The following is a 23,121-nucleotide window of genomic DNA, read 5'->3' as shown; positions in this document are numbered from 1 at the left end:
GGAAGATACCATAGCACTTATGCCTGGTACTTCCACAGGGTGCCAGGGGCTCAAACTCAGGTCTTTAGACACAGTGAAGTTTGCACTCTGCCAGGTGAACTATCTGCAGTCCTCCCTTTTTTAACATGTTAGTAGTTCATTTAAAACAGCTTTGAGATGTAGTTATGACTGATCTTATCTCATGCTCTTAATCCAATGCTCTCTCTACTCATGGTGTCACTTCTCAGGCTGCTGTGTAATCTAAAAGAAACCAAGAGGTGTGAAGTAGCTAGCTAAAGGTCCTTCAGCCAAAATAGGGAGAGCCAGCTGGGGATACTCAATTAAAAAAAAAAAATATATATATATATATATATATATATATATTACTTATTGGCTAAAAACAGATTGAGAGGGTAGGGAGAGATAGGAAGAGAGCCAGACACCTGCAGCACTGCTTCACTGCTCAGGAAGCTGCCCTGTAATAAGGACTAGGCTCTCGAACCTGGGTCTTTTCACTTGGTAACTTGTATGTTTAACTGGTTGTGCCATTGCCTGGCTCCCTAGAACCCAAATTTTGTCTGCCTTGCCTTTGTCTCTGAATGTAAATAAAAGTTTAAAAAAATGGGAGTCGGGCCGTAGCGCAAGGGACTCTTAATAAGCATGAGGTCTTGAGTTCAATCCCTGGCAGCACATGTACCAAAGTGATGTCTGGTTTTTTAAAAAAATTTTTATATTTATTTATTTTTCCCTTTTGTTGCCCTTGTTGTTTTATTGTTGTTGTAGTTATTATTATTGTTGTTGGATAGGACAGAGAGAAATGGAGAGAGGAGGGGAAGACAGAGAGGAGGAGAGAAAGACACCTGCAGACCTGCTTCACTGCTTGTGAAGTGACTCCCCTGTAGGAGGGGAGCCGGGGGCTCGAACTGGGATCCTTACACCCGTTCTTGTGCTTTGCACCACGTGCGCTTAACCCACTGAGCTACTGCCCGACTCCCGTGATGTCTGTTTTTTTTCTCTCTCTGCTTTCATCTCCAGTTGAGTCCAGGCACCCAGGAGTGCCCACCACAGGAGACAGTGATAGGGATGAAGCAGGTTATGGCATGTTAGTTTTTCAGGACTCAGTCTAGCACACACCATCTTGTTAGTGGAGAGAACTTAAATGATAGGCGTTTTGCCAAAAGGGTGAAATTCCTGATTTTGTCCAGAAATTACATGTGTCATGCTAAAACTCGGCCCCCTGGATGAAAGTGAGGCAGGTGCTGTGCTCCAGAAATGCCCTGGGCTGGCTCCAGAAATGCTCTGGGCTGGCTCCAGAAATGCCCTGGGCTGACTCCAGACTCAGCCATGGTCAAGGTCCCCAGCTCAGCCCTCATTTGGTGCTCTTGCCTGGAATCTGTACTCTGTCAGAGAAGCCTAAGTGATTATGTGAGGTGGACAGGCCAGGGGAGGGTATGTAAGGGGTGGGGGGTGTCCCTTAGGGGAGATGCTGGTTTTTTTTTTTTAACACTTTCATTTTTCCTTTTTAAAAATTTTTAAAAAATATTTATTTATTCCCTTTTGTTGCCCTTGTAGTTACTGCTGTTCTTCTTGTTGCTAGGACAGAGAGAAATGGAGAGAGGAGAGGAAGATGGGGGGCGGGGGAGAGAAAGACACCTGCAGACCTGCTTCACTGCCTGTGAAGGGACTCCCTTGCAGGTGGGGAGCCAGGGGCTCGAACTGGGATCTTTACACTGGTCCCTGAGCTTTGCATCACCTGCACTTAACCCGCTGCACTACCGCCTGACTCCCGAGATGCTGTGCTTTGCGTGAATGAAGTTCCGGGTTTAGTCCCTGGCACCAAAATATTTGTTTTAAGTGTAAAAATAAATGGCAATAATTTCCTGGTCTGGGTGGTGGTACACCTGCTTGAACACATGTTATAATGTGCAAGGACCCCAGTTCGAGCCCCAGCTCCCCACCTGCATGAGGGTCGCTTCACAAGCAGTGAAGCAGGTCTGCAGGTGTCTTTTTCTTTCCTTCTATCTCCCCCTCTCCTCTCAATTTCTCCTTGTCCTATCCAATAAAATGGAAAAAATGGCCACCAGGGGCAGTGGATTAGTAGTGCCAGCAATGACCCCTAGCAATAACCCTGGAGAAAAAAATATATATATAGATAGATAGATAGATAGATAGGACAGGGACACAGGTCATACTCCTAATACTTGCTGAGCCTTTGGTGCTAATTATTTTGTATGTTCTGTAAGTGCATGAAATATATACTCGACTCTTGTAAATAATCCACTTATTTTTTTTTTTTATAGAAAGCCACAACAGAAAATGATTAGCACATAACTGTGTAAGAACAGGGACATCCACATAATCAAGGACTTCTCCCAATCCTGATCTTAGATACGCTTCCATGTGTTAATTCTAGGAGGGCCCTGGATGGGGCCATCGGGGAACAGTTCATTTCCAGAAGCAACTCAAGATCTCGAGATGCAGCTTTTGTTTTTTGTTTTTGCAACTGCCAGTGCTCTTTCAGACATAAGCATTTTTGTCAAACTGTTTGGATGGGCTTGTGGTTTTAAAGTCACCGACGCCGCCACCGCCAGCACCGCCACCGCTGCCCTGATACTTTATCCGGGAAGACATGACTGAAGTGGCTCCATTGTAAGCGTACGCCATTCTGCAAGGCAAGACACATGTTTGGTGGATTGGGTTCTGCCAGTGGGAAGCACAGCTCCCTGCCTGTCCAGTGCTGAACTGAAGTCTTCTGTCGATGATCCCTTGGACTTGGCTTGCTTCTCCCCCCCACTTTAAATTAGTATTTACAGGTGTCTCTCTGCCCCTAGTCCTTCTTCTCTTTTCAGATACTCCAGTGTCAATTCTGCATGGCTGGTGTGGCCAAGAGAAAGTAGAGTTTCCCTAGAGGAAACTCATGGCTTGTTGACTTTTTTAAAAAAATATTATTTATTATTGGATAGAGATAGAGAAATTGGGAGGGGAGAGGGAGATAGAGAGGGAGAGAGACAGAGAGACACCTGCAGATCTGCTTCAACACTCATGAAGCCTTCCCTCTGCAGGTGGGGACCAGGGGCTTGAACTTGGGTCCTTGTGCACTGTAGTGTGTGCTTAACCAGGTGTACCACCACCCAGCCCCACTTGTTGACTTATTTAATGTCCTCCAAAATGATTTTTAAAGCTTCTGTCTAGAGTTCTGGACTCAAGTATTGACCCCTATCACTGACTTCTACCTAGCTGAAAATCATGATGAGGCCAGCATGAAGAACATACCACCCTGTGAGCCCATATTCTGCTTCACAGAAATAGCTTTAGAATACAAGGGTCGGTGAGCACTGGTTTTTGAGGGTAACTGTAAGCTCTAGGACATCTACGAGGCCACTGGCTGTAATCTGTTTGACTAGCCTTTCCTCATTCTAGGCCTCTGACCTTTCTCAGAAACATGTGAACTCTCTCTCTAAAATATATATATATATATATGGAGTCGGGTGGTAGCGCAGCGGGTTAAGTGCATGTGGCGCAAAGTGCAAGGACCGGTGTAAGGATCCCGGTTTGAGCCTCCAGCTCCCCACCTGCAGGGGAGTTGCTTCACAGGCATTGAAGCAGGTCTGCAGGTGTCTTATCTTTCTCTCCCCTCTCTGTCTTCCCCTCCTTTCTCCATTTCTCTCTGTCCTATCCAACAACGACGACATCAATAACTACAACAATAAAACAACAAGGGCAACAAAAGGGAATAAATAATATTTTAAAAATATTATCTATATTGGATAGAGACAGCCAGAAATAGAGAGGGAAGGGGTAAACAGAGCGGGAGAGAAGCAGAGAGACACCTTCAGCCCTGCTTCACCACTCGTGAAGCTTTCCCCATGCAGGTGAGGACCAGGGCCTTGAACCTGGGCCCTTCTGCATTGTAACGTGCGCTCAGTCAGGTACACCCTCACCTGGCCCCTCACATGAACTCTCTAGGATTTGCCTCGCGTGCCTCGCTGTACTTTCCCACAGGCCATTGCTGCATCTGTTTCGTACCTGGGTGTTTTGTGGTTGTCGGTTATTGAAAAGCAAAAGATGGCACCACCAATGATACAGAGCGAGGCTCCTGCCCATCCAATGAACAGGGCTGCCCCTAATTCGTACCTGTGAGAAGGTATTGCACAAGAATTACAGAGGACTCCTTGGGAGAGTAAACAGCATTAAACACCACCAGCCAGCACTGACACAACACTCACTGTGATTTTTTTTAATGATTTTTTAAAAATTTATTATGTACATGAGAGAAAGAGATTTAGGAAACAGAAAAAGAGAGAGAGAAGCCAGAGCATTGCTCTGGTGTATGCAGTGCAAGGGATCAAACCAGAAGCCTGGGGCATAAAAATCTGGTTCTCTGTCAGTTGAACTATCACCCCAGTGGCTCAGTGAGATTTTTTGCTGCTGGAGCTTGTACAGGAAGCAGTCACACCTTCTGTTTATGTAATGCTTTAAAATTTTTCTCCAAGGTCATTTTTTTTTGTTTTGCTTTTAAACAAAAAACCAAACAAAAAAAGATTTAGGAGGCCGGGTGGTGGTACAGGTGGTTAAGTACATAGTACTAAGTGCAAGGACTGTGCAAGAATCTGGGTTCAAGCCTCCAGCTCCCCACCTGCAGGGGGGATGCTTTACAAGTGGCAAAGCTGGTCTGCAGGTGTCTATCTTTCTCTCTCCCTCTCCCCTCTCAATTTCTCTCTGTCCTATCCAACAAGATAGAAAAAATGGCCACCAGGAACAGTGGATGTATAGTGCTGGCACTGAGCCCCAGTGATAATCTTGGAGACTATATATATATCTTCTTATTAATTGAGAGAGAAACAGCATCATTCTGGCATGTGTGGTGTCCGGGACCAAACTCAGGAACTAATGTTTGAGAGACCAACATCCTATCTACTGTGCCACCAACCTCCTGGACTGCCAGCCAGTGTGTGTCTCTTTTGGCTGCTGCTTCTTTTCCCCCACTGCGGTTCTACACCTGCACGATCCCATTGCTGCAGTCAGTAGTAGAGTAAGCTATATAGAGAGACTCTACTTAGAAAGGGAATGGCTGGGGGCCGGGCAGTAGGGCGGTGGGTTAGGCACACATAGTGTGAAACACAAGGACCAGCGTAAGGATCCCAGTTCGAGCCCCCGGCTCCCCACCTGCAGGGGGGGTGCTTTGTTGCTTCACAAGTGGTGCAGCAGGTCTGCAGGTGTCTGTCTTTCTCTCCACCTCTGTTTTTGCCCCCCTCTCAACTTCTCTCTGTCCTATTCAACAACAATAACAGCAATAAGAACAATAATAATAACAACAATGATAAACAACAGGGCAACAAAAGGGAAAAAATAGCCTCCGAGAGCAGTGGATTCGTAGTGCAGGCACCAAGTCTCAGTGATAACCCTGGAGGCAAAAAAAAAAAAAAAAAAAAAGAAAGAAAGAAAGAAAGAAAGAAAGAAAAGGAATGGCTGCCTTGGTTTCCATTTTCATGAGTAAACATTCACTAAGCTCCTGCTATGTACAAGCCCAAGTGCGAGGGCCCCTCGGAAAGGGAATAGCCAGGACCTCCATGAAGGTTTTCTTGACTGATGGGGGGATGAGAAGCAGCACAGCAACAAAAAGCAGGAGTCAAACCAATCAACTGACAGCCCTCTCCCTTCTCTCCTGGAAAAGACGCAAGTCAAGAGCCTAATCTGTCCACCTAGGGCACCTAAGGGTCCTGTGTGACAAACTTTGCTAGAACTGCTGTTTATACACCATCAGCTCTCCCATCTATCTGCCCCCCACAATTTGCCAAGGTCATGGCCAGCAGCTCAGTCCGTCCTCTGTCGTGTCTCCCCTCACAGACTATATGGCCTTTTGTGGAGGTACCACCTGAGCCCAGGTCCTCAGGACTCCTTTCAGCCACTCATACTGCGTCCTCCATGTGTCTGTGTGGTGCATGTGCTTTTAAACTCCTTCAGATGTCACCGATCCATCTGATGTGTGTGACCGCAGCCAGAGAACCCGAGAAGCAGGTACAGCACCAGCTTCCTTAGCCACTGCCATCTCACAGCAGAGGAATAAATAATAACTACACTCTAGTTCTCTGGCATATCCTAGCTGGCTGGTCACACCACTCCGCTGGTGGCCAGAGCAGACTCGAACATCAACAGACAGTCGCATCCTGGGGAGAGGGACTAAGGTACACAGGGCATCTGACTCTGCCGGGAACAAAGAAGGAAGTCACTCGCTGAAGAGGCCTGGGAGGAATGTTCACCCAGAGAAAAAAATAAGGAGTGGTGAGAGGACGCCAATATCTTGGGACTATATGTGTTCTCATGTCTGCTGGCCTCTCTCCTGAAGAACTGGCTGAATATAGAGCAGTGACTCTCTCTCTTTTAAATATTTTATTAGTGAAAGGAAAATGGGGAAAAGAGAGAAGAGGGCGGGAGTCAGGTGGCAGGCAGCACAGCGGGTTAAGCGTGCAAGGACCGGCATAAGAGAGAAGAGGGCATCACTCTGGCATATCTGATGCTGGGGACTCAGGACCTCATGCTTTAAGCCCAATGTCTTATTCACTGTGCTGCCTCCCAGGCTGCTAACTCAGTGCCTCTATACTTTTGTTGGGACCATACACCTTCATTCCAAGGCCAATAGAAATAGTCACTTGTTATGGTCCAGGAGGTGGCGCAGTGGATGGGGCATTGGACTCTCAAGCACGAGGTCCTGAGTTCAATCCCCGGCAGCACACGTACCAGATTGATGACTCGTTCCTTCTCTCTCTCCTCCTATCTTTTCTAATTAATTGATAAATAAAATATTTTTAAAAAAGAAATAGTCACTTGTCACAGGGGGAAGGGGATGTTTCATTATGCAGGATCCAGAGAGGAGGATAAAAAAGGAGGAGGAGAGGGAGCCGGGCGGTAGCGCAGCAGGTTAAGCTCACGTGGTGCAAAGCACAAGGACCAGCATAAGGATTCTGGTTCAAGCCCCTGCCTCCCCACCTGCAGGGGAGTCGCTTCACAGGCAGTGAAGCAGGTCTGCAGGTGTCTCTCTGTCTCTCTTCCTCTCTATCTCCCCCTTCTCTCCTAATTTCTCTCTGTCTCTATCCAATAACAAATAAAAAAAAATTTTAAAAAAGACTTGAAATTTAAAAAAAAAGGAGGAAGAGAGAGGAGTTGGAGAATAAGGAGCAAAGGTCAGTTCTCTCCCAGCCTGCTTTGGTCCTCAGGAAGGGTGCATGGTCAGGTTTGGCTTAAAACCATGTGGCCGTGTGACAGTAGCTGGTGTGACCTGCTTATGTCCATCCTGAGCTCTCTGTCACCCCTTCTCATGTGTGGGTCACTGGGTGAATGAGCCCCTGTTCTTTAAACCACCCAGCTCCCATCACAAGCTCCAGGAAGCAAGAAGGAGCCTCTAGAGAAGATTTGGGAGGGGTTGGACTTTTAGTGCAGAACAGAAAGTTGTCTAGAAATATGTTGATTAACCATGGTGCACACTACATATACTGTTATCAGGCAAGGTCAATTCAATGGGGGGGGGGGTGATAGGGCCAGGTGGTGATCCAGGTTCCAGTCCCAGGTCCCCACCTGCAGGGGAGGAAGCTTCATGAGTGGTGGAGCAGTGCTGCAGGTGTCTCTCCTACTCTCTGCCTCTTTTCCTCTCTCTCTCTCTGAAAAGAAAAGTGGAGAAAAAAAAAAGACAAACAAAATACATGGTCCAGGGCAGGGTAATGGCACACTCGTTTGCAAAGATTTAAGTTCAAGACCCCAGTTCCCACCTCCAGAGGGGAAGCCCAGTGATAACCCTGGTGGCAAATAAAAAAAGAAAGAGAAAAAAGAAAGAAAAAGAAAAGAAAGAAAAATGAGGGACATGGCTCCATCATCTATTTTTAACACAATTTTATTTCTGATTGATTCAACCCTCATTTGTAGTACCATATGCCTGGGAGGCACTGTTTCATACATCCCAAATGTAGAAGTGTTTGTGTACCACACTCACTATACCCACCACCAAAGCTCAAGTGTCATCATACTCATTGCCTATTTCTAATTCTGGCTCTGAGGACAATTTCATGACCATTTTAATAATGAAAATGTTACAAGGACAATACTCTCTGCCCTGAAATCCTTTCTTTTCCTGGGACATTCAAGGCTGTGTTGCACATTGGACAAGGAACACTGCACAGGTCACCCAGGGCTAAGCCTCTCATCCTACAAAGGAGCCTGGACTGGTTCTAGGACCCGGAAGCTTCTCCAATCATTCCCATCAGAGGCAAGGGCAGAAACAGGTTAATGTAAGTGCGGGGGTGGGGTGGGGTGGGGTGGGGAAGACAATGCCTTCCAAAGCCCAACAAAGCCAGCCCAGCGGAGAACTAAAGAGAGAGGGTGTGTGTGTGTGTGTGTGTGTGTGTGTGTGTGTGTGTGTGTGTGGTGGAGCGAGAGAGTTGGCCGGATGGACAGAACTAGAGTTGTTTAATCAGAGACACCTTCATCAAACAGCTTGCCCTGTGTCTCAGAAGGATGTCCTGGACACAGCCAGCTCCGCTGTTGGGATGTTTGAACAAGAATGTCAGCACAGACAGAAAGCTGAGAGCCTGCCACAGGTGTGTGCCAGTTGAGACTGTTTCAAAACATCTGGAGTTCCCTGGGAAGAGGCTCAGAGCTGTCCGTCATCAACCTCCCCCCCACCCCCCATGCAAAGACCGCTGAAGGAATGTGAAGTGTGTACACCAAAAAAAGGTCTACCTGAGAAACGTTATTATACTGCAATTACGATCTAAGGAGCCGTCCTAATTTTTTGCTGTTTTCCCCCTCCATCCCCACCACCCAGTGTTACTCCTTGTCTAAACACTCCCTGAAGCAACAGTCTGAGAAGTCTCTTAGAACATCTGGCTTCATGAGACAGTATGTCCTGGCCTGGGACCATTGTCAATTTAAAGTCTCTAGGGGCCGGGAGAGGTAGGTCTGTGCTTTGCACATCCCAACTTCCAGCTCTTGGTACTATGTGGGAGGTGCTATGATGGTTCCCCCCCACACACACACCTTCTCTCTCTGAATGAAAAAAAGCAAAAACAAACAAATGAAAAACAGCCTAGGGGGTAAAACTGAACACAGTCAAGGCTCTGCCCAGACTCCACCAAACAGAAAACAAAACTAAACAAAAACAAAAACATCATAGATCTCTAATTATAAACAGTGGTTTGGTGAGAGGAATCCTCGCCCACAGCTGAGCGGAGCACTGTTGTAAGCCATTTACAAACACATGTATGTGTTATTATAAATCAAGAGTTTACATGCCCACAAAAGCCAAAATGACCAAATGAATGGACTGTGTCTTCTTGTTCATTTGCGCTTTCTTTATTAAAAGGATCTATTTATTTTATTATTTTTTACTACTGATTTAAAAATATGTATTTATTTTTATGAGAGAGAGGGGGTCCAGGTGGTGGTGCACCTGTTAAACACATGTTACAGTGAGCAAAGACCCAGGTTCAAGCCCCTGGGCCCCCACCTGCAGGGGGAAAGCTTCACAAATGGTGAAGCAGGGCTGCAGGCGTCTCTCTGTCTCTCTCTCTCCCTATCTCCTCCTTCTTCTCAATTTCTCTCTGTCTCTATCCAATAATAAATAAATGACATTTAAAAAAAATTTAAAAATAGGGAGTCGGGCGGTGGTGCAGCGGGTTAAGCAGAAAGCGCATGAGGATCCCAGTTCGAGCCCCCGGCTCCCCACCTGCAGGGGAGTGGCTTCACAGGGGGTGAAGCAGGTTTGCAGATGTCTTTCTCTCCCCCTCTTTGTCTTCCAATCATCTCTCCATTTCTTTCTGTCCTATCCAACAACAACGACATCAATAACAACAAGAACAACAACAACAACGACAAAGATAAACAACAAGGGCAACAAAAGGGAAAACATTAATAAAAATAAAAGAAAAATGGGAAAGAAAAGGAGAATAAGGGGGAGAGAGAGGGGAAGGAGAAAGGGACAGAGGGAGAAAGAGAGACACTAGCACCCAACTTAGACTATGTGGGGCTGGGGATTGAAGCCGGCATCTCAGGCATGACCGTCCTGAGTTCTCCCATCCAGCTGTCTTCCTGGTCCTTATTTAAGCCCTAATATAGGAGGAACGTAAGAAATAAGGACAGAAAGAGAAAGCACAAAGTAAAACGGGCTGAGTTTGGTGGCTGGCACCAAAGCAGAAGACCCTGGGGAAGGGGAAGGGGAAGGGGACGCGCTGGGGAGGGGCGGGGCTTTGGGGTCCTGGTGCGTGATGGACCCAAGCTGCGGGTGAGAATGTTTTGCAGACACTGATCACAGGGAGATGAGACACCGTGTCATGTGTCCACAGCTGTACCGCCATCCATTAACCCTCCAATTAAAGAAAGCAAAAACCTCTCTGGAGAGACTTCAGAATTGTGAAGTTCTGACATGAAGCCAGTTTTACTGCCCATTAGGTGGCGCGGTGGATAAAGCAACGAACGAGCGCTTAGGCATGAAATCCCTGGCACTGGATCCCTGCCACGGGATAAGCCAGAGTGATGCTCTAGTTTTTGCTTTCATTGACAAATAGGTAAAACTTAATAAAATAAAATATTATTATTTTTTAAGTCAGTTCCCCCCTTTTTTACTATTTAATATTAGGATATATATGAAATCTATAGCATAATATATAATATATGTTATTTTATTGTGTGTTTTTTAATGTTTATTTATTTATTTATTCCCTTTTGTTGCCCTTGTTTTATTGTATAATAACTGTAGTTATTATTGGTGTCATCGTTGTTGGATAGGACAGAGAGAAATGGAGAGAAGAGGGGAAGACAGAGAGGGGGAGAGAAAGACAGACACCTGCAGACCTGCTTCACCGCCTGTAAAGTGACTCCCCTGCAAGTGGGAAGCCGGGGGCTTGAACCAGGATCCTTACGCCGGGCCTTGTGCTTTGCACCACGTGCACTTAACTCGCTGCGCTACCGTCCGACTCCCCTAATATATATTATTTTAATAAGTCCACTGTGACTGGTGGCCATTTTGGGGTGGGGGGTAACCAGAGCACTGATGAGCCCTGGTTTATGATGGTGAGGGGGACTGAACCTGGAACTTTGGAGCCTCAGGCTTGAGAGTCTCTTTGCATAAACCATTATGCTATCTAGCCCTGCCTTTTCCCCCCTTTATTTGATAGGATAGAGAGAAATGGAAGGGGTAGATAGGAAGAGAGACAGAGAGACAGCTGTAGTACTTGCTTTACTGCTTGTGAAGCTTCCCCCCTGCAGGTGGTGACTGGGGTTCAAATCCGGGTTCTTGGGCATCACTACCTGCCCCTGTCCCCAATTTTTCTTTCTTTCTTTTTTTTTTTTTTTTGAGCAGAGTACTGCTCAGCTCTGGCTTATGCAGGGGATTGAAACTGGGACTTTGGAGCCTCAGGCATGAGAGTGCCAATTTTTTAAAAAAATACATATTTTAACTTTTTTTAAAAAGCACTAAATAGGGCTGGGGAGATAGCATAATTGCCATGCAAATAACTTTCAGTTCGCAGGTTCACTCCCCAGCACCACGAGAAGCCAGAGTTGAGCAGTGCTCTGGGAGAAAATAAATAAATAAATAAATAAAATAAATGACTAAATATGCATTTTAGTCCTAGAAAAAAAAACCCTTCCCATTTTAATTCCCTATAAATTCTATCAGAGACAACAATGAATAAATAATACCTAAGTCTTGGTACTGTTCTGTTTAGGTCTGAACCCTTACAAGAATTCCACAGGAGCTGGGAAGTGGAGCACTTGGTTGAGAGCACACATTGGAGTGCACAAGGACCCAGGTTCAAGCCCCAGCCACCACCTGCAGGGAGAAGCTTCATGAATGGTGAAACAGTACTGTTGGTTTCCCTCTCTCTCTCTCTCTCTCTCTCCATGTCCTCTTTTCTCTCAGTGTCTCTGTCTCTATCTAAAATAAATAATATTTTTAAATATTTGTGTCCCACTGAGACACAAATCCTCTGAAACAATTGGGCTGGCAGGGTTTCTGTGTCCAGGTGCTTTCTCTCCCAGAGGCTTTCCCTTCTCCAGCCTGTTGAAAAGCACTTTCAGTACCCTGCCACTGGAGGAAGACTGGTCCTGAAACGAGTGCAGCCCAGAATGTTCCCAGCTGTGACCATGGACTGTGAGCTGACTGACAGAGACTCAGAGGTTACACAGGCTCCTGTGCTAAATATGGGCCCTAGATCAGATGGACGCAGTAAACAGTCAATGGTATTTATATACTTTCCTCATATTTGGGAGCTACTCTCTGCCCTAATCCAGTCTTCTAGTCCTACTCTCAGCTCTGACACCATCTTCCCAGACAGTATTTTTAGTCCACCTGCATGGCTCAGGCAAAAATTATTACAGTCATGCGTCTCTTGGAACATACCAAAAATAAACTTCCTAGCTTCTTCCCACCTGAAGACCCCTAGTTTCATTTGCTGTATTCCTATCTTTGGGTTCCTGTTTATTAATAATTTGCTTTCTATCTTGCCGCCTTTCAGCCACCAAGTTGCAGATGCTACCACGATGTTATCCTGACCTCCCAAGGCAAATGACCTCACCAATGTGTCCTGGAACCCCACCTCTCTAGAGCCCTAGGTAAAGACAGAAACAGGCTTGGAGTATGGATCCACCTGCCAATGTCCATGTCCAGCAGAGAAGCAATTACAGAAGCCAGACCTTCCACCTTCTGCACCCCATGAAGAATTTTGGCTCATAGTCCCTGAGGGATAAAGACTAGGGAAGCTTCCAATGAAGGGGATAGGATATAGAACTCTGGTGGTGGAAACTGTGTAGAATTGTACCCCTGTGCTTTACTATCTTGTTGATCACTGTTGAACCAGGAAGAAAGGAAGAAAGAAAGAAAGGAAGGAAGGAAGGAAGGAAGGAAGGAAGGAAGGAAGGAAGGAAGAAAGGGACAGCAAGGTATGTTCAGAGGACTCTTCAGCAGAGGCTGGAGTTCTCAGCCTCCAGTGAGCAAGACCTAGCAAAAGCTGAAAGGCAGGACAGGCACAGTGTCCCAGCCACTTGCCTCTGATGCTGATTGCAACCCTTCCTCACTTGAGAGATGCTAAGAAGGTAACTTTACACCTTGGACATCCACCCTTACTCCAAATGATCTGTTGCTGTACCTTTGTTGTTTCTTTTTATTTTTTATATTTATTTATTTTCCCTTTTGTTGCCCTTGTTATTTTCCATTGTTGTTGTAGTTGTTATTGTTGTTGTTATTGATGTCATCATTGATTGGATAGGACAGAGAGAGGTGAAGAGAGGACAGGAAGGCAGACAGGGGAAGGGAAAGACAGACACCTGCAGACCTGCTTCACCGCTTGTGAAGCGACTCCACTACAGGTGGGGAGCAGGGGGCTCGAACCGGGATCCTTACGCCGGTCCTTGTGCTTTGCGCCACGTGCGCTTAACCCTCTGTGCTACAGCCTGACTCCTCCTTTGTTGTTTCTGTTCACTTCTTCCTGGGCCATGTCCAGTTTTCCCATTCACATCAGGGCCTTGCTAAAGGCTGTAGACCAAGGTCACACCAGACAGATCCAAGCCGGCCATGTGAGACTGAGCTTCCTTTTCCAGACCCACACACTGGCTGGGGGCGGAGTAGGGGAACGTTTCTGAGCTACTCTGCTTGGCTGGCAAAATCTGCCTGTCTGACCTCAATTTATTGGTATAAGGGGAGGTGAAATGAGCAAATGAATAAGGGGAAAAATTGACTTCTATACAAGGAAGTTCAGATGCAGATGAGTCACTGAATACTTCCTCCCCAGAGAACCATAAATGTCAGTGGATGTTAACAGAAACCCTACTGTGGAGTTTGGGTGGCTGGAGAGGCAGTGCTCACTCGTGTATAAACTGCAGGGCCCAACATGCCTGTGCAACTCGAAGGAGAAATGATGATGTCTTCCTTCTGGAAGGACAGGGAAGGAGGTCCTTGTGAGATAAGGGCTGGGCTGCGGAGCTGGCTCTGTTGGCAGAGTGGAGAAACTTCATGCTTTGGGCCCCTGGTTCAATCTATAACACTACACACGCTCTGGTCTTGGTCAGTCTGTCTCTCTCTCTGTCTCTCTCTGTGTCTCTCTCTCTTTCTCTCTCTCTCTCTCTAACTGATAGAGGGCTGTTCACCTCTGGTTCAGGGACCTGTGTGTGGGTCTTACCAAGAACACATTTTCCAATCTGCCCTTTTACTGTGGTCTCTGTCCAGATAAGCCCCTTTTGTTAGAATAAGCTGGTGCTTTTGTTTAAGGCCGGTATATCTTTAAAGTACTAAAATGCACTGAGAGCCTCTGAGTGAGTTTCTCATCCAGCTGCCTGGCTATGCCAGTGTGTCTAGGTCCTTGCTGATGTCTCTCATTTCATGTGGAGGAAGCCAGAGCAAGAGCCTCAATCAGTGCCCTTAATTCTGATGTTTCATACTACAGCCCAGCCCTACCACTGTTGCAGCAATCCAAGGGGCATGGGTTGAAGGACACCTCTTATTTCTCTTATTTTTTTGCCTCCTTTGCCTTCCTTCCATCCAAACTCCTGGTACCAGTGGGTCTGCCGTTCCTGGGGGGCTGGTCTAAACTGCCCTGACACCAGCACAGAAGTGACATGCAGGCACTGAATCTGGCATTTTTGTTCATTTTGCTGTCGTTTTATTTTGGTTTTGTTACCATGGTTTTTGCTGGTGCTTTGAACCTGCATAATTCTCACAATCTTTTTCTTTCTTTCTTTCTTTCTTTTTTTTTTTGCCTCCAGGGTTATCACTGGAGCTCGGTGCCAACACTATGAATCTACTGCTCCTGGTGGCCATTTTTTTCCAATTTATTGGACAGGACAGAGAGAAATTGAGAGAAGAGGGGAAGCTAGGAAGGAAGAGAGAAATACACCTACAGACCTGCTTCAACTGCTTGTGAAGCGCCCCCCCCTCTGCAGGTGGGGAGCTGGGGGCTCGAACCCAGATCCTTGTGTGGGTCCTTGCACTTTGTGTTATCTGCGCTTAACTGGGTGCGCCACTGCTTGACCCCCTCACAATATTTAAAAAAATATTTCATTAATTTATTTATTGGATAGAGACAGAGAGAAATTGGGGGCAGAGAAAAAGAGACACCTGCAGCACTGCTTCACTGCCTGTGAAGTTTCCCCTCTGCAAGTAGGAAGCAGGGGCTTGAACCAGTGGCCTGAAGCAGGCAGTTCCTCTGCTCTACGAGGTATGCCACTGCCTCGTCCCCAATGCTCTGAATCATCTCACTCCTCATGGACTTAGTTTCCCTGTTGTGTGGTGCTCCTGGTAGCCTTGTGTGGTAGCATGGGGCTCGAACCCGGGTTCTCACACGTGGTAAAGTGTGAGCTGCACTGGGTAAATATCTCCTGGACCCCCTGAGCCCTGTATTTTGGAACAGATGAGAGGGACACATCTCTGTTCTCAAGGATCTTAGAGTCTAGCAGGGGGAAACATTAAGCAAATAATTACAGTAACCTGTAATGTACCTTCACAATAGAATCTGGAGAACATGTTTCTGCAAAGTCAACACCCCCCCGCCCGCCCTAATCCGGAGAGATGTGATGCAGGTAAATGCCTAAGACAACAACAGCTACTGTCATCGGCAGCTCACTGGACGTGCTGTGCGTGATATAAAAAAAATTGTTTGCATACATCGATGTATTCAGTCATTGTTACAATCTTCAGGCTAGACCTTACCGTTCCTAGTTCACAAATGAGGAAACCAGACCTCAGGTGTATTAAATTACTTGCTCTATATTTCAGCTGACTAAACAGTAGAACTAGGTCTTTACCCCTCCTTTTTTTAATTAGTCATTTAAGATTGATTTACAAAATTATAAGATGAGAGCTGGGCGGTAGCGCAGTGAGTTAAGCACACATGGTGCTGGTGCCAAGTGCAAGCGCCGGTGTAAGGATCCCGGTTCGAGCCCCCAGCTCCCCACCTGCAGCAGGGTCACTTTACAGGAGGTGAAGCTGGTTTGCAGGCTTCTGTCTTTCTCTCCCCATCTCTGTATTCCCCTCCTCTCTCCATTTCTCTCTGTCCTATTCAACAACAACAATATCAATAACAACAATAAGACAACAAGGGCAACAAAGGGGAAAAAAAGCAAATAAAAAATTAATAAAAAAATTTTAAGACACCAGGTAAAATTCCACACTGTTGCCGCTACCAGAGTTCTGTGTCCCCATTCCCTCCACTGGAAACTGCAGTAGCTCTCCCAAGATCACAGATATGGGTTGATCCTGTCTTCTCTTCCTTTCTAAGTCACACCTACATCTGTTACTACTTCTGAATGTCCTTCCTTTTATTCCCCCTCTTCTCTCTCTGGGTCCTGAGGGAGTTGGAGTTCGGAGCCCTCGAGTCATCTTCCCCTAACATTTCTCCCCCTTTGTGAGTATGGACCAAAATTCTTTTTGGGGTGCAAAAGTTGGGAGTTCTGGCTTCTGTAATTGCTTCTCTGCTGGACATGGGCATTGACAGGTTGATTTACATCTCCAGAGGACTAGTTTTTTTTTGATAGAGAGAGAGCCTAAAGAACTTGTTCTAGCACATGTAGTGATAGACTGATAGACCTGGGGACTCTAGCATGCAAATCCTGTGCTCTAACGCTGAGCTCTCTCCCTCACCCTAGAACCAGGCCTTAAAGCCCATTGTTGTGGGGTTGGGAGATAGCTCACCAATAAAGGGTACAGTGTGAGGACTTGGCTTTGAGCTCGTAGCCACCACATGGGAGCAACTGCAGGGGAGAAGTCTCATGAATGGTGGAACAGTGCTGTGGTGTCTCTCCTTCTATCTCTATTGCTATCTGCCTTACTCTTAAAAAAAACAAACAAAAAACAAGAGCCCTAGTGACAAACCTAGTGGCAAATACATAAGATGAAATACAACTTAAACTTCACACTCTTAACCACCAGTCCTTCCCTGTCCATACCCTTCAACGAGGTGAAAGGCTGTAGCAATACAATCAATGCCACCTGTTTTGCACTGCCGTTTCAGAAAGATGTGGCTTTCCTCACTCCCTGGCTCATTAAGTCCTCAGTGACTCCAGAGCTCCAGGGCATATGGAATGTTTTTTGAAGTCCTCTCCGGGCTGTCTCTTCACCCAGCACCAAAAGCGGTAAGCCTAGTCACTCAAATCAGGGCAGGCAAGTAGCTGTTAAAATCAGGGCATATTAGATATCAACAAAGGAAAATGCAGCTCATCGCAAAACAAAGCAAAAAAAAAAAAGCGTATAAATTAAATAGGAAAAACAATAGACAAACAAACTCATCCTTTCTAGATTCTCGGAGAAGTGATGTGTTGTTCTGAAGGTCACAGGAGCCAGGGAGACACCAGAGATACCCACAGAAGAATGAAGTGAAAGTTCTATGCCTCCTGTGAACTGAGAGTGGTAGCAACCCCATGACAAATATCTCTTTTTGTTTGTTTTGTTTTGGCCACCAGGGTTAGCACTGGGGCTCATTGATGGTACTAAAAATCCATCTTTCCTGTCTGCTATCTTTCCTTTTTTACTTTTTCTTTTCTATTTTATCTGGCAGAACACAGAGAATTTGAGAGATGTAGGGGAGATAGACAGGGACAGAGAAAGACAGACACCTACAGACCTGTTTCACCACATGAGAAGCATCCTCCCTGTAGGTGGGGAGCCAAGGGCTCGAACCCAGATCCTTGCCCTTTGCACTATGTGCACTTAACCGGGTGCACCACCGCTAAGGGCTAGCCCCACCCACCTCAGTGATAAATCTCACCCCTTACCAAACATCAAGCCCTGGGTTTAAGCCCTGGCATCACATGGGAACATCGCAGACATACAGACAGCGCCATGGGAGCTCCATGGATAGCCCAATGTGGTGTTTTCTTTAATCCTCTGGACCTTCAGAAACAGGAGGTGCTGCCTGTGTTGCCCACAGGAGGCGGCTGGTGGCATCCCTGAGGTCACAGAGGAGCAGGGGCCAGGGCCAAGGTTCTGACAGGTGTCTTACTCTTGAGCCTGTCTCTAACCTCTCTGGCATATCCTTCCATAATCATGCGGCAGACTCTTAGTGAATTTATTTTTTAAGGTTGTTTTTTAAATATTATCTTTATTTGATAGAGACAGCCAAAAATCAAAAGGAAGTGGGGTACAGAAAGGGAGAGAGACAGACACCTGTAGCACTACTTCACCACTTGTGAAGCTTTCCCCTTGCAGGTGGGAACTGGGGGGCTTGAACCTGGGTCCTTGCGCATTATAACGTGAGCTCAACCAGGCCGTGCCACCACCCAGGCCCCAAATTTATTTTTTTTAAGCAAGGATGTTTTCTGAGGGAGAGATAAACTCTCAGAGAGAAAGAATCAGAGAACTAGAGCAGTATATATACCATATACGATACCAGGGACCAAACTTTTTCTTCTTTTGAAAAATATTTATTTTCAGGTTCAAACCCCAGTCTCACCAGAATCCAGAGAGTCATCCTTCTGGTTAAAAAAAAAGACTTTAGGGGACGGGTGTTAGCGCACCGGGTTAAGCGCACATAGTATGAAGTGCGAAAACCCATGCAGCGATCTTGATTGGAGCCTCCAGCTCCCACCTGGAGAGGGGTCACTTCACAAGCAGTGAAGCAGGTCTTCAGGTGTCTTTCTCTCTCTATCTTCCCTTCCTCTCAATCTCTCTCTGTCTCTATCTAAGAGAGAGAGAGAGCGAGAGAGAGACTTTCCTAGCCAAAAAAAATTTAAAAATCTACTGCACAGGAGCAGTAGATTCATAGTGCAGGCACCAAGCCCCAGCGATAACCCTGGAGGCAAAAAAAAAAAAAAGCAAACAAACAAGAAACCTTATTTATTTAGTAGGACAGAGAGAAACTGAGAGGGGGAAAAGGGAGAGAGGGAGAGAGAGAGAGACACCTGCAGACCGACTTCACCACTAATGAAGCTTCCCCCCTGCAGGTGGGGACTGGGGGCTTGAACCTGGGTCCTAGAGCATGGTAATGTGTACACTCAACCAGGTGTGCACTGCCACATCCCTAGGAGGTCTAATTCTTGCCAATCAGGCATGAAACATAAAATGACCAGTCTAACTGAATGTAACCCTAGACTAAATTATTACTTATTTATTTTGTTTGCTTGCTGGAGCTCCATGCTTTCACAATACTCTTGCTCCCAGTCAGCTTACTTCCTCTTCCGAATCACAGATAGGAACAAAAAAGGAGAGAGACACAGAAAAGACACCAGACCACCACTGCCTCCACTGCAAGTGAAGTTTCCCTTTTGTTCGGCACTGCCATGTGGTGGTGGTGGTGGTGGTGGTGGTGGGGTTTCAGACCTGAGCCTTTGACTGCCTTCATTTGGGGAATAATTGGGGCTTTACTGGGCTTTGTTATGAAGAGATGGTATGCTCGGTCAAGAAGCTCAGTAATAGTGGGCACAAGTTACACACCCACCCTGAAGACCCGAGACCTCAAAGGGCTAAAGGCATTCCAAGGTTCTCTCCCTCTCTCTCTCTCTCTCTGTGTGTGTGTGTGTGTGTGTGTGTGACTGTGCACAGGTGCCTGAAGAGAAAAGTTCAGGTTTGTGGCAAGTGTTTTTGTGCTTTGTTCAGACTTGCTACCAGCCCATCTGAAAACATTTCAGAATTACACCAGGAGCTGGGAAGATAATGTGAAGTCTGCGCTCTCTTGAGAAGGGCTTCGAAAAATCTTCACCGACAGGCCAGTTTCTGGCATTTTTCTCACTCAAAGCTATGACAGAAGTGAGCAAAACTAGAGTGGGGACTGGGCGGTGGCTCAGGCAGTAACAAGCACTTGTTGCTATGAGCTCAGACCCAGATTTGAGCTCCTGACTATATAAGAGCATCTGCTGGGAGTTTCAGAACAGGGGGAACAGTGCTGTGGTATCTCTCCTCTCTCCCTCCCTTGATATTTCTGTCTCTCACCTTCTATAGAAAGAGAGAGACAGATAGATAGGTAGAGAGAACAAGAACAGTGGCTGGGGATAGCTCAACCAGCAAAGCAGGTTGTGTACACAAATGGCTTGATATGAGGCATGAAGGGTGTAGCAATGCTGTGATGTCTGTCTACTTCTCTCCTTTATCTGACTAAATCTGAGCTGGGGACATCACTCCCTGAATGGAAATACAGTGTATGTACAAGGCCCTGGTTTTATTTCCGAGTCACATAAAAATGAGAAATAAATAAGAATAAAAAGCAAATTCAGCTACCAAGTTGCAGATGCTACTAGGATTCCATCCTGGGCAGACGACCTCCCCAATGTGTCCCAAAGTCTCACCTCTCCAGAGCCCTGCCCCACTAGGGAAAGATAGAATCAGGCTGAGAATATAGATCCACCTGCCAATGTCCATGTCCAGCAAAGAAGCAAAAAAAAAAAAAGCTTCTGCCAGATCACCCACCTTCTGCACCTCATCAAGAACTCTGGTCCAGACTCCTAGAGGGATAAAGAATAGGGAAGTTTCCAATAGAGGAGATGGGATATGGAATTCTGGTGGTGGGAACTGTATGGAATATACTCCTGTTATCTTACAGTCATGTTAATCATTCTTAAATCACTAATAAAAAGTTAAAAATAAATAAAAATAAAAAGGAGAAAAAACACACAATCTTGTTTCTTGAAAGTTTCAGGCCAGCTCCGTCCAAAGACCTGCCTTCTGCTAGAGAGCCAAATGCCTTACCATCAGCCTGAACCCAGGGTTCTTGCTCTTATTTATTTATTGCCACTAGGGCATTTTAAAAACATTAATTTTGGGAGTTGGTGGTAGCACAGCGGGTTAAGTGTAGGTAGCACAAAGCGCAAGGACCGGCATAAGGATCCCTGTTCGAGCCCCTGGCTCCCCACCTGCAGGGGAGTCGCTTCACAGGTGGTGAAGCAGGTCTGCAGGTGTCTATATTCCTCTCCCCCTCTCTGTCTTATCCTCCTCTCTCCATTTCTGTCTGTCCTAACAATGACGGCATCAATAACAACAATAACTACAACAATAAAACAACAAGGGCAACAAAAGGGAATAAATTTTAAAAAATTATTTTTAAAAAATTTGTATTTATTTACTTTTGGATCAAGGCAGAAATTGAGAGGGAAGGTGGAGAAAATAGAGAGAGACAGACAGACAGACAGTCTCTTGCAGTACTGCTTTACCAATTATGAACTTTTCCCCTAGCAGATGGGGACTGGGGGCTTGAACCAGGGTCTTTGTGCATGGTGACATGGTAACTCTACTGGGTGTGCCACTGCCTAGCCCCACCATACTGGGGCATTTTGCTACTGTATGATTCCACTGCTCCTCCTGGTAGACATTTTCTCCCCAATGTGTGTGTATGGATGTGTCCGTGTGTGTGTGTCCGTGTGTGTGTGTCCGTGTGTGTGTGTGTGTGTGTGTGTGTGTGTTAGAGACTACAGCCTTGCTCCATTACTCCTGAAACTTCCCCTGCATAATTATCTCATATGGTGCCGGGGGCTTGAACTAGCGTCCTCATATCCTGTGTGCTCTCCGCAGTGAGCTGTCTCCTCTCCCTTTGGGGTGGGGGGCGTTGTCCTTGCTCTTAAACAGAAGGTGTGGGGTCTGGTGGTGGTATACTTAGTTGAGTGCATGTTACCACGTTCAAGGACGGGGTTCAAATCCCTGATCCCCATCTGTAGTGGGGAATCGTCATGAAAAGTAAAACAGTGCTGCAGGTATGTCTCTCTCCTCCTCTCTCTCTCCCTTCCCTTTCAATTTTTCTGTCTCTATCCAATAAATAGATAAAATATATAAAAGAAAACAGCAGGTTCTGTTTTCTCCCCTGTCCATGTTTCTAATCAAACTTCCACATGCACGCTCAGCCTTTGCACTCCAGAAGAGAGACAGACAAACAGCTGCCATACATCACCGCCAACTGACCAGCCTTGCTTGAAGCAGCTCAGAGCAAGGACTAGCCATGAGACTTCAGAGTCAACAAGAGAGACGCGATCTCTGCTTTGAGGTGTACCTGGTCCAGTTTGGGTGCTGAACTAATGAGTAAGTGATAAGCAGGATTAGACAGAAGCTTTGGGGTGCAAAGGGAGCTTGCAGAATGCTCTGGGTCAGACAGGGCTGGTCACCAGGTCAGAGGAGAAGGAGGGGGTTGGGGGTAAGAGCTGAGTCACCAGAAAGCACGGCAACCTGGCAGGCACCCTGACTTTGGTAAGAACAATGACACGGTCACCAAACACAGTTCCCAAGCAGGTTTGAAAGTCGTGTCAGCCTGACGCAGTCCGTGGAGCAATTCTAGCGATCTCAGGTGACACAGGCTGTCTCCCTCTGGCCAAAGGGAAGACAGACAACACCTGCTTAATGTTTAACAGCTGAATTCGGTACTGTTCCCAACAGCTGGCGCCTTCACCGACTCCCTTACCCCAGAACCTCTGAGCTGTTTACCAACATTAACTCATCCTTCAGAAAATCCCATGAATGGAATTAAATGTCAGTAAATGCCCATAAACCCTTCTGTTTCATGAAGGACAGGAAAGAAGGTCAATGCCATGGAAAGGTCCCACAAGTGAGCGAGGTATTCCCTCTGATTTCACCCAGGGAAATGCAAGCAAAGCCACGTCCTTACGGAACAGTCTACTGTTTGCTTAGTCTGACAGGCAAGAAGGATGAGAGGGTTTGATAGAAAGTCCACAGCTGGGTGGGGGGCAGGGGGAGGGAAGCAGGCTGGGGGCCACCTGGTTACTCACTCACATTACAGTACACAAGGACCTGGGTTCAAGCCTGTAGGGGGAAACCTCTGCAAGTGGTGAAGCAGGTCAGCAGGTGTCTCTCTGTTTCTTTCCTTCTCTCTAGCTCCTCCTCCCCTCTCAATTTGTCTTTATCCAGTAATAAAAAATCAATCAATAACATAGTAAGTAATAATAAAAGAAATCTCAATCTGTTTTCTTTCTGACACAGCCACAATGGGGAAAAGATCTGACCTGAGAAAAGTTTTAAGTGCTAAGGTAGAAGCTAAACATTGGCCTAGAGGGGAGAATGACTGGGAGAAATAGACCTCAGAAAACTCAAAACGACAGAGAAGTGTGGCGGACGGGAGTCATCAAGACTGAGAGCCTCAGAATGAAAACAGGACCCACCACACACACACACACACACACACACACACACACACACACACACACACACACACACAATCTAAGGTCACAGTGTCCTGT

At 46.3% G+C, this 23,121-nt stretch overlaps 1 protein-coding gene across 4 annotated transcripts in view; it reads right to left on the bottom strand.

Annotated features, from left to right (window-relative positions):
* Positions 1 to 2,299: 2,299 nt before the first annotated feature.
* The window catches only part of CLDN10 (claudin 10), a 143,608-nt gene continuing 122,786 nt past the window's right edge, over positions 2,300 to 23,121 (bottom strand). For 2 of the 4 annotated variants that reach the window (XM_007526843.3, XM_007526842.3), the window contains exons 4-5: positions 4,006 to 4,113; positions 2,300 to 2,644 (exon numbers count right to left, since the gene is read on the bottom strand). In XM_007526843.3, coding sequence (XP_007526905.1) covers positions 2,497 to 2,644; positions 4,006 to 4,113 — 256 coding nt within the window. In that variant the 3' untranslated portion in view covers positions 2,300 to 2,496. The remainder of the gene's footprint in view (positions 2,645 to 4,005; positions 4,114 to 23,121) is intronic. The other 2 variants (XM_060191761.1, XM_060191760.1) reach the window with 1 other exon arrangement.

The sequence above is a fragment of the Erinaceus europaeus genome, chromosome 5 (genome assembly GCF_950295315.1).
Source record: "Erinaceus europaeus chromosome 5, mEriEur2.1, whole genome shotgun sequence".
In the NCBI taxonomy this organism is placed as follows: Eukaryota; Metazoa; Chordata; class Mammalia; order Eulipotyphla; family Erinaceidae; genus Erinaceus; species Erinaceus europaeus.
This window is presented reverse-complemented; position numbering and strand designations above follow the sequence as displayed.